This window comes from Epinephelus moara, chromosome 22 (genome assembly GCF_006386435.1).
Source record: "Epinephelus moara isolate mb chromosome 22, YSFRI_EMoa_1.0, whole genome shotgun sequence".
Lineage (NCBI taxonomy): Eukaryota > Metazoa > Chordata > Actinopteri > Perciformes > Serranidae > Epinephelus > Epinephelus moara.
In genome coordinates this window covers 16,098,799-16,109,934 of record NC_065527.1, presented here as the reverse complement: position 1 = coordinate 16,109,934, position 11,136 = coordinate 16,098,799, and the positions used below count along the sequence as shown (strand labels likewise).

At 44.4% G+C, this 11,136-nt stretch overlaps 1 protein-coding gene across 1 annotated transcript in view; it reads left to right on the top strand.

Moving 5' to 3' along the window:
- The window catches only part of sdc3 (syndecan 3), a 48,457-nt gene extending 38,605 nt beyond the window's left edge, over window positions 1-9,852 (top strand). The window contains exons 3-5 of the mRNA XM_050034428.1: window positions 727-1,592; window positions 4,266-4,455; window positions 6,901-9,852. Of these exons, the coding sequence (XP_049890385.1) occupies window positions 727-1,592; window positions 4,266-4,455; window positions 6,901-7,067 (1,223 nt within the window). The 3' untranslated portion in view covers window positions 7,068-9,852. The remainder of the gene's footprint in view (window positions 1-726; window positions 1,593-4,265; window positions 4,456-6,900) is intronic.
- The last annotated feature ends 1,284 nt before the right edge of the window (window positions 9,853-11,136 follow it).

Here is an 11,136-nt window from a genome sequence, read left to right as displayed (position 1 = left end):
CCCCGGAATGGTTCCCAAAGGCCCCCCCCCCCCCCCCCCCCCCCCCCCTTTCTGCTTTCACACTTAAACCCAAGGCAGGTGTTTTTGGATTTATCCATCATGGAGAGCTATTTTCACAAGCTCCATTTTCAGATAGGAAAAACACAGGTGTAGTGCAGATAGAAATCCAAAACAGGATGACGAGGAAGGGTAGTGGTCTACATGGTGTTTCATGTCCCCATCTCTTAACCATCAAATTTCCTAGCTGATGCAAAACATGCCCCCAAAAGAGTCTTTAAAAGATCACTTTCTATTAACAGTGTGACTGTGAAATATATGCATGACATGTGTCCATGGTGTGTACACTACTCTCTGTTAACAGTCCCACAGTGCAACGCGCCACATTTTATAGATCCAAAAATAAAAAGTCATGCAACACTGCACCTGTTAGTGACGATGCAAAGTGAAGGAGACTTATGAGTGTCTGAAATCTTGATTTACAACTCGGTAGAGAGTAAATTATTGAGTCTTTGTTATAAAGGGAGAAGCGAATGGGTGTCCGAGGAATTGATTTCAAACATAGTCTCAGTTTCTAATTTACTGTTCGTGAGGGCGGTTGGAGTTTGTGGGCGTGTGGGCTGAGTGATGAATGGGGATGTGTGCATTTTTAATTTTTTGGACTCCTCTGCTTGTTGTTTTTTTAATCTAGTCATTTTTTATTCCAAAATCGTCTCTTCTCCTCTGCAGTTCCTGAGGTCAGTGTGAGGCCGACATCGGCGGGCGTGTCCTTCACAACAGAAGAGCCCCTCCTCCTCTCCACCACCCAGGCCACCAGCCCCGCCCCCTCCGCCTCACCTGCAGCCGAGCCCAGCCCCAACCCAGAGGACGCCACCACCACCCCACTGCCCACTGAGGCCGATGGAGAGAGCGGTGCATTCTGGGAAAGAGAGAGGGAGCTTGAGAGGGAGAGGGAGTTGGAGAGGGAGAGAGATAAAGAGCAGGAGCGTCAGAGGGAGCTGGAGAGGGAGAAGGAGAGAGAGAGACAGCTGGAGAGGGAGCGGGAGAGGGAAAGAGAGAGGGAGCGGGTCCGAGAGATGGAGAGAGAGAGGGAGAGGGAGAGAGAGCGCGAGCGAGAGAGGGAACGTGAGAGAGAACGAGAGAAGGAGAGAGAGAGGCAGAGAGAGCGTGAGCTTGAAAGAGAGAGAGAGCTGGAGCGAATCAGGGCCGCCGCTGCGCAGACCACCGCCGCCCCACGATCCCCCGCTGCCATCCCCATGGTGACCACCAACCCGGCAATCAGCTCTGCAGAAAGCGCAGTGCCCTCTGCTGGTTCAGATGACCTGAGCACCACCGAAGAAGAAGAGGACGTCTACCTGTCACCGGAACCCACTGCGTTTTTCCCAGGCTTCGACATGGACACCACCACAGAGGAAGACACGTCCACCACAGCAGAGACCACCCCTGAGCCCACGACAGCTGCACCTACCACCACCACTGCCGCCACCACTGTCAAGACCAGGGTCCCCTTCAAGCCCAGGGTTCCCATGACGACAGCCACTCAGGCGGTGCCGACAGAGAGAACGACCCGCGCACAGCAGCCTACATCGACACAGGTGAGACTGGCAGGGGTGTTAATGTAGAGTGTTTATTTCACTAACAAACAAAGGGATGAGGATCGAGGGATTTGGGATTAAGGGATTTGGGATGAAGGGATGAGTGTTGAGGGGTGTGGGATGAAGGAAGGGATGAGGTTCAAGGGATTTGGGATGAGGGTTGAGTGATGTGGCATAACGGGATGTGGGATTTGGGATGAGGGTTTAGGGATTTGGGATGAGGGTTTAGGGATGTGGGATGAAGGGTTGAGGGATGTGGGATCGAGGGATGTGGGATGAAGGGTTGAGGGATGAAGGGATGACGGATCGAGGGATGTGGGATGAAGGGAAGAGGATCGAGGAATTTGGGATGTGGGATGAAGGGATAAGGACTGAGGTATTTGGGAGCGAGGAATTTGGGATAAAGGGATGAGGACTGAGGTATTTGGGATGAGGTTGAGGGATGTGGGGTGAAGAGATGAGGACTGAAGGATTTTGGAAGAGGGTTAAGGGATGAGGGTTGAGGGGTGTGGGATGAAGGGATGAGGGAAACGGATAAGATGTGCTTAAATACTTATAGTGCAGAAATGGATGAGATTGAGGTGTTGTCTTTGTTCCTGAACTTGGTTATAAAACTTCATACTTGGTGTCAAGGTCTGACCTTATCACCCCAAACAACAAGCAGGGAGGAGGTAGTATTTTTCATGGTCATAAATCCCATGAAAAACCAAAACCAGCAGCGCATAAATCAACACTATACTTTCACTATTGATGATTAAAACAATGATTTAAATATCTGACCAAAGAAAAGGTGAATAAGGTCACATATCTGAGCAATGATTTACATACAAGCATTTTTGACACACTGTGTTAATGGACTCATTTAGGTGAGTGTCAAAAACTATGTGAGGTTTGATCAAGCAAAACTTCGAGGCTGAAAAATGAAGCCAATACAGAAGTGCCAAAAACTGCAGTTCCTCTAATGGCCACTTGAGGCTGGCTCCAAAAGTGAGTCAATCCCTATAGTCCCCCAACTTTACAGCAGAAATATATGTCTTTACAGCCTGGTGCAAGAAATGGTTTTGGCCACAACAGCTTACTTCCCCCTTCATGACAACTATATTGGGGGTTTATTTTTATATGAGTCACACTTTACATTTTATTAAGGCTTAAAGTTCAGCATTTTGAAGAGCTTAGCAACTCTGGGTGACAGGTTGGTACCGTCTGTTGACAAGACGCTACCACAGCCAGATCACAGAGAATGGCCGTAGCTGTCTTTTTGTCCTAAATTTTGTTCACTGATTGTTGCACACAAATTGACAATAACGGTATATAAATATTTGTGGGTGACATTGTAATATAATAGTAGTGTAGCAGAAAGAGCCAAAACATACAGTACCTAGAAACTACACAGAAAACACAGCAGCAGTCAGCTTGGTCATATTTCACTCATTACAGTAAACATAATAATCCTGCACTTAAAGTCAGAGTAAAAATAAAGATAATATAAAGTAGATACAAGGAAATGGGACCTTATTTGGAGATAGCTGGGACGGCAATTTTCTCTTTGTGGTCAAAGAGGAGCCCTTGTATCTTTTTACATTTCCTGGGAGAGCCTTTCAATATATATCGGATTATATCAAGCTGTAAATTACAAATTTGTTTTATCGTTAAGTGTGGGAAGGCTGTGTCGGAGACTTCCATCTCATTAGTATTGGACGCCGAGCCAGGAATGTTACAAAAGCTACAAGATCTGCTTGTAGATCTGCAGTTGCCTCGGCAAAGGCAACTGAGGGATGCCGAAAAGAGCCGTCATGGCGTTAGACTCGATAAGTGTCCTTACCTGTGACAAAGTATTGAAAATCACAATCCAGTAGTTACACAGTGATGTAAATTACCAAAACATATGCACATGTTATTCAGGTGTTTGATGACATTTTTCACAAAAAGGTCAATATTTTCATAAATCTTGAAGCTGTCACTATTTCAGTGTTTTCAGCTCATGAAAGTTAATTGTAACATTTTGGTCGCCTAAAAAGTCTTGAGATGTTCAGCCTGTCCTATATTTGTTGGAATGGTTTTAATGGTTGTTTTGCTAGCAAAATTAGCATAAGCATTATCACACTAAACCATGGACTGTAAATGCACCGTGCTGGCCAAGCTACCAGCTAGAATTAGGATTAGTTTACATCTCATCACGTCTGGCTCCAAAAATCCAAACTGGCAACTGTCTAAAAAGGCAAATTCGAGGCTTCAAGACGGGAGTCCACAAACCAGTGGGTGACGTCACAGTGGCTGCGTCCATTATTTTATACAGTCTTTGGGTTTAATACCCAACCCAACGCTGACAGCTTAATTGTTTACAGACCAGAGTCATTTCTCTGATTGGTGTGCTCCTGTTTATTTGCAGCCGTCCTGCATTAAACCATGATGAATTTAGATTTGTCTGGTTTTCCACATTGTAATTAAGCTGCCAGATTTTATGAAGTGTGTATATGGGTTGGACAATATGCAGCTTTCCATCGATCAGAACATACAGAGGCTCATTGTTTCGAAAGCAAAATGTGCACCATGGAAAGTTCTCTGTTTGTCTCAGTTTGGATAAGTTTCAGTGTAGCAGCTCCATGGAACAAATGTGATTACATCAAATGTAAATTTCCTGTCATTAGTCTCACTTTGCTCTCTCTGTCAAAGGAGGGTAACAACGAGGCAGGAGCAGCAGGGCCGAGTGGAGATTTCGAGATCCGTGATGATCGGCGTAATGACCTTGGTCGAGGTATAATGCCAGTGGATCCTGATCTGATCGGTAACACGGTGGATGGAGGAAGCTCTGCTGCCCAGCTGCCACAGAAGAACATCCTGGAGAGAAAAGAAGTCTTAATAGGTAGGAACATCTGTCAGCAAAGTTTAAGTTCACAATGTTTTTATATGCATTTGTCCTTGTCATCCAGCTCTGTGTCTGTCATTCTGCCTTCCTGTCAAATGAACCACTCGGTAGCCGCCTCTTAGATCAACAGATTACATTTCCCCGTTGCCTCCTGTATTCTTTCCCTGCTTTCTGGGAGCTGCTAAGATAAACTGGCATTACCTCGCATTCATGTAGTGCAGATTCATCACGATAAGTGAATGTGCTACTTAGCCCCGTTTGACCCGGTGAGAACAAGCAATCCTCTTCTTGGGTTATCCAAGCCCTCCTTTCTCCCCTCTTTTTCCCATCATTTTCCCTCTGGGTACATCCAGTCTCTTTTCAAGTGCCCCCCTCTCGTCATCCCAAAGAGCTGTTGTAGAAAGTGAGGGAGCAGCCAACTTGCCTGACCTGACTGGCTCTCTGTCTCTCCTTCAGCTGTTCTGATTGGTGGACTGCTGGCGGTGGTTTTCGCTGATTTCCTGGTCATTGGTAAAGAGCAGGAGGCAACAGACTGTAGACTAGACTGTGTGTGATAGAGCCAAATCACCAACTGCACATGTCAGACTCACACGTTCATGTATAAGCACTGTATTTACTTATATATATGAGATTTCCAGTAATTTGTATTTACCACCTTTGACGTTTCACACTGATTCAGAAGACTTCTTGCCAAAATTATGACAAAGTTTGTTTGTACATAAAGGTGAAAATCTGCAATTGTAGAGTCTGCATTTTAATCAGGCTTAAAATGTCTGTGTCTGACATTCAAAACATTAATAATACAGCAAACAACTATATTTTATGTAAGGATATAGAAGAGTAATGGCGTCCTGAACAGAGAATGACGTCACACATCCTCCTTGTGTGTTGTTATCTAAGCTTCTTTGTTCTTTGTTGCAGTAGACGGTCCAGCCGCCTATACATGATAGTGCATGTGAATGCCTGTGTGTGTATCCCTCTGGCTAGCTAATCACAGCCCCTATGTACTACTCGCATATGGCTGTTACTGCTGATAACACCGTCCTGACCAACGGTTTCGGAACGGCGGCGTTGCAGAAGCTTAAGGGCTCATTATACTCAACATTTGAAATGAACAGATCTACTTTCATACGTAAAGGGAGGATAACTGAGCTCTAATGTCCACCCTACAGTTCCCCACCACGTCAGCTCTGTCAGCACTGCTGCATTTGTCAGCACTGTTAGCATTGTTAGCTGCTAGCTGCCAGCTCAGCCACCTCCATATTGAGAGCCGTGTGTAGACAACTCCGGCTCAGACTTCGGATTATAGATATGCTCTGAATGTTGCACACAGCTACTTTTACAAGACTACATTTATAGAGCAGGAGGCAGGTTGGTGCAGTGGTCGAACCTGCAAGCTGGTTTGGGCATCTTTGTCTGGAGTTTGCATGCTCTTCCCATGTTAGCATTGATTTTCTCTGAGCTCTCCAGCTTCCTCTGTCATTCCAAAGACATGCAGGTTAGGTTATAACTGACCTGGATGGAAGTCTTTACTGCTGTGCTATGAGGCTTTTTTATTATGGATTCAAGGAAAAGTAGTTCATATATTTTTTATTAAAAGTGTAAATGGTGCACTCAAACGGGTGCACTTACTATCTCTCATGTTCAGTATCACTATTGTTTCCAACACTAAAATCGGGGATGGTAAAAGTGCATATTTATGCATAGTGTAACACAAAAACGGCACGATCTGACACAGAAAATAAAATAAATTTCATGTATTATTAGATTTAATTACAAGAAACTGTGTGAAAAGTCAAGAGTGGTGAATGCTTCTGCAGTGACAGTGCATGGTGAAAAGTTGCATTATTCTAAATGCCCCAGCCTGTGTGCTCTGATATTGGCAGTAATGGAAGAAACAAAGTAAACACCTCCCACACAATGAAAGAAAACAAAGTGTTCCTCGAGCATTTTGGAAAATAAACAGTTTGTTCTCCGTTTTGGCATCAATACCAATTAGTTTAACGAGGGAAAGTTCCCATTTGATAACCACGCATTAATCTATCACACGCAGCACGAGTTCATTAGCACTGTGTGCAGGAGAAGGTGGTGAAATGCAGCTGCTGCGGATTGGTTACACCAGCCCCATCGGGCTAAACTACTGTGTTGCACTGCAGGGCTGCAATTTAGCACAAAGCTGTTGGCAACACAGAATGTATGTTGGCACATTCAGGCTCATCAGTCTTCACTTAGCAGCTAGGTGATAGTGATGCTGTGGTAGCTTTGCTCTGCTTTCAGACTAGGTGTGTTTGATGCAGCGCGTGTTTGTAGTGATGTAGTCTGCTGCAGGATGGCTCTGATGGCATTTCACTGTTTGTTCATGTGCATTTTTGAGTGTTTCAGGATCTATTATGTTCTGCAATGTTTTTAAGATATCCACCCTCTCTTTGTGTCTTCCCCCAGCGGTGATAGTGGGAGGAGTCGTGGGCGCCTTGTTTGCTGCCTTCCTGGTGATGTTGCTGGTGTACAGGATGAAGAAGAAGGACGAGGGCAGCTACACACTGGAGGAACCCAAACAGGCAACCGTCACCTACCAGAAACCAGACAAGCAGGAGGAGTTTTACGCATAACACCTGTATGCCAGAGAGACGCACCGCACACCAAGGGAGAGAGAAAGAGCGAGAGAGAGAAGAGAGAAAGATACTCTAAGCCCCCGTCCTCCTCCTCCTCCTCCTCCTCTTCTTCGTCGCCTCCCCCTCATCTGCTCGCCTCTCCTCATCCCTCTCTCCTCTCGTCTCCGAAACACTTGAGAGCGCCTCTCTCTCTGCGGACTTGGAACTTTCTTTTCAATGAAAACGAGAAAAAAGAGGACAAAAAAAGAAAAAAAAAAATCCAAATATATTCTGAAAAAATAACACATACACACCAGATGTTTTTAAAGTAAATGTTGTTATTAATATTCTACAGATTCTCTTGTTCTGTATGTAATGATATGATTATTTTGTAAGAAAAAAAACAAAACAAAACACAAGCTCTTAACCTGTGTTTTCCAGCACAAAGAAAGAGTTCCTCCTCTGTTTTTATGGAGCAAACGAAAAAGGCTAAAAAGAAAGAGGAGAGGGGCGAGGCGAGCTAAACGAGACACAAAAGAAAATGGGCTCGACTCTCGCCCCTCACCCCCCAAAAAACACACAGAGCGTCTGGTTGGCTGCACAGAGCCCAGGGTCAAAGGTGAGAGGAAAGGTCTCTTTTGTGCCTTCCGTCCCTCTGGTGCTCAAAGACGCATACGCACATCCATACAGCCACATGAACACACGCTTACAACACATGCACATGCACACACTTGTATCTGCTGGAAGGTGGCTCTGACCTCTCTCTCTGTGCTCGGCCAACCAGAAAACAGCGCTCAACCCTCGGTGTGTTTCCCAATGTTGAGGAGCCGCTGTGGAAACATTGGGCTGGTCGCACAGAGGCTCACTCACGCGGCCAATCTGCTCCTCTAAGCTGTACAAAGACTAGTTACGGATAGTAATAATAACCAATAATATATCAATGTTTCGGGCTGGATGGTGAATAATAATAATAATAATAATACCGTAATAATAATAATAATAAAACTTAAACAGGAGGATGTGTATTTAGCAGTTTAAAAAAAAAGTTTATATGTAAATATCAGCGTATCCTTTCTGGCATCACTAACCATCTGCATGATCATGAAGAGTTTTTATTCATCACATCCGTCATCACTTTAGATGAGCTGTGCTCTCGTCAGCCACATGCACACACACTTACACACACTTACACGCACACACATACACATGCAAGTGCAGACATGTAACTTGCTGCGCATTGAAATACACCACACAGACTTTAAGTATACTGTAAATCATATCATTCAAACACATATCAAACCCATCATCATCATCCTCATCGTCACTGTGATAGTCATCACTTGTGATACGAGCAAGAGCGGGTGGTTTCAATATGTTATTGATTAGTTATCGATCAGTTGCTGGTTGGTTTAGAGTTTGGTCTGTTTGTGTAAAAGCACAACTACGCGTCCAGTCATCGCGTCATTCTGATACCCCCCCTCACCCACACGCACCTTTTGCATGCCTCACTTTCTTTTTCGTCCACCATTGGCTCTCTGTTTGGGGATGGGAGGGGCCTCTGGGAAGAGTGAGGGGCTTTAATGACAAGTGTGAACCCGGGCAGGAAGTTGATCCCACATGTGCTAATTCAGTCAAGATCAGAACTTTTGTCATTAAAGCTTTGATTATGAGCAGAAGCAGACTGAATTAGTGTTTGTGCGCTCAACTTTAAGCTGCTGTTGGGCTCTTTTTGGGGAGGGGACGATGGGAGGAAAGGGGTTCGGTTTGGGAAGGGGAATGTGAGGAGACAGGAGGGCTGTGCTTCTATCTAAGAGATTGTAACAATAACCACACCAGTGCGACTGGGCTAGTAGCTTCTATTATACTCAGTACTGTAGAACAAAAATGCATGGGAGTCAAAACTATACTAGTCTGGGTGTGTGTGGATGCCTGTGTGTGTGTTTTTGTGTGTTTGAAAGAGAAGAGGGGTGAGTTAAAGTTGGAATGTACTGTGGTCGAGTGTGTGTTTACCTACTCCAGCAGTTCTCACGCTCTTCCACAGACAGGTAACACACCTCTTCCACTCCTGCGTGTGTATGTCGCCTGCCCCCTCGCCAGTGTGAGAATACGTGTGTGTCTACACCTCATCAAAACGCGCCACCTGTGTGTATGTGTGTGTATGGTTGAGTGCTTCACCTTGGTATTTCACAGCAGACTCTTGTGTACACTGACTAGCCTGTCGACGTGTGTGTGTGTGTGTGTGTGTGTGTGTGTGTGTGTGCGTGCGCGTCTGCGTGTGTTTCGTCTGTTCACTGCTGAATGAGGGGCAGCTGGTCCCTCACAGTGGCTTTCACACACACTGACTGTGTCTTTTCACTGTCTGACTGTCTGCCTGTCTGTCTCTCTGCCGCAGGACAGACGGACAGACAACACGCCACTTTCTCACAGGCAGGAATGATCTTAACACGTACTGTCTTTTTTAAAGTGACTGTCAAAGTGTAAACGTGTGTTTGTACCCATCTAAGCCTGCGTAGCCAAATAAGACGCGTGTGTGTGTGACAGAGGGTTAATTTGTACGTGTGTGAGTGTAGGTGTGCATGTGTGTGTGTTAGTTTGTGTCCAGTATGTGTGTGTGGGTGAGAAGCCCAACGGAGGCTACACTACTCTATGTTTGCTGTTCCCATTCCTGTTTTTATACATTTGCATTTTTTTAAGGCTGAGTTTCTGTCATTGGCTGAGTGAGCGAGAGGAGGCGGATCCTCCACGCCACCGCCCTGTCACTAATCTGCCACTCTGTTCCAAATAAAAAACCTGGTTGGGTAAATCTGTCCTTTCTTGTCTTTATTTTTTTAAGTGGAACAATCAAGACATCAGAGCCAAGCTAGCTGTTTCCCACTGTTTCCAGTCTTTATGCTAAGCTAAGCTAACTGGCTGATGGCCTTAGCTGGTATCAATCTTCATATCTCATTCTCAGCATTTTGCAAAATGTCGAACGATTCATAGAGACAGGTCACCCCAAATCAAAAATACATAGTGTTGTTAATAAATCTAGATTGTTTGGAGACTGTTGGAGGTATTGGTTGTAGAGATGTCTGCCTTCTCTTGAATACAAAAGAACTAGATGGCACTCGGCTTGTGGTGCTCAAAAGGTCAAAAAAAAGTTACCACTCAGGTGAGGAGGACACCATTACTGTTTACATCTCACGAGCACGAGCCTCTCATCCATACATAGATGTATGTGTCCTTTAGCATCATGTAAGCTCCAAATAAACTGAAATAATATTGATTTTGACACAAGGCTAAAAGATTAGACGACAATAGCAGCCCCACTTAAGTTGATATTGTACTTTAAGTGGTGTTAATTCCTTAACAAATGCGGCACCAATTGAATTACCAAAACCAATTAACACCCAGTGAACCAGGGAATTTTGGGAGCCTCTAGGGGTCAAAGTAATTCACCTTTGTTCATTAATATAATTATGAGTCGTCCACGTTGTACCCCACCTCCTGAATGTTAGCGTGACAGGCTTCAGCCCCTTGCGGCCCTGCTAAATGATAAGCAGGTATAGATAATGGGTGAATGGTTTGAAGGACTTTACATAATACATTACATAATAAACCACAGTAATATTCAGTTTTAGGAAGCTCTTTTTAGTCAGACGGTGGACAAAAAGCTTTCCTGTAAAATAAAAATGGAACGATGTCAAAGAGCAACAGAGAATTTGGAGAGGCATTAAATTAAATCAAAATATTGTCAGTATCCCATTTTTACTGTTACCAAATGTACCTGCTATGTAGAGCAGTTTTCAGAAGAGCTGCTTATGTGCTTTACCTTCGGATATTCAGCACAACTCAATCAGACTTTACTTGTGTGATATTTAAATTAAATACCATTGATTTGACCTTATGAGTAGTGCTCTCTCCAGCCTTGAATTAAAGCTGCAGTTTGTACAATGTCTGCATAGATTAACATGATTTTACTGATGTAAATAAACACATTTCTCACTAAACCTCTAGTGGTATGTAGCCATGCATATAGGTTGAATTTTAATTGCCCGATTCTGTCTCTGATATTTCTGCTTCTATTATAATACATTTAGTGGTGCCC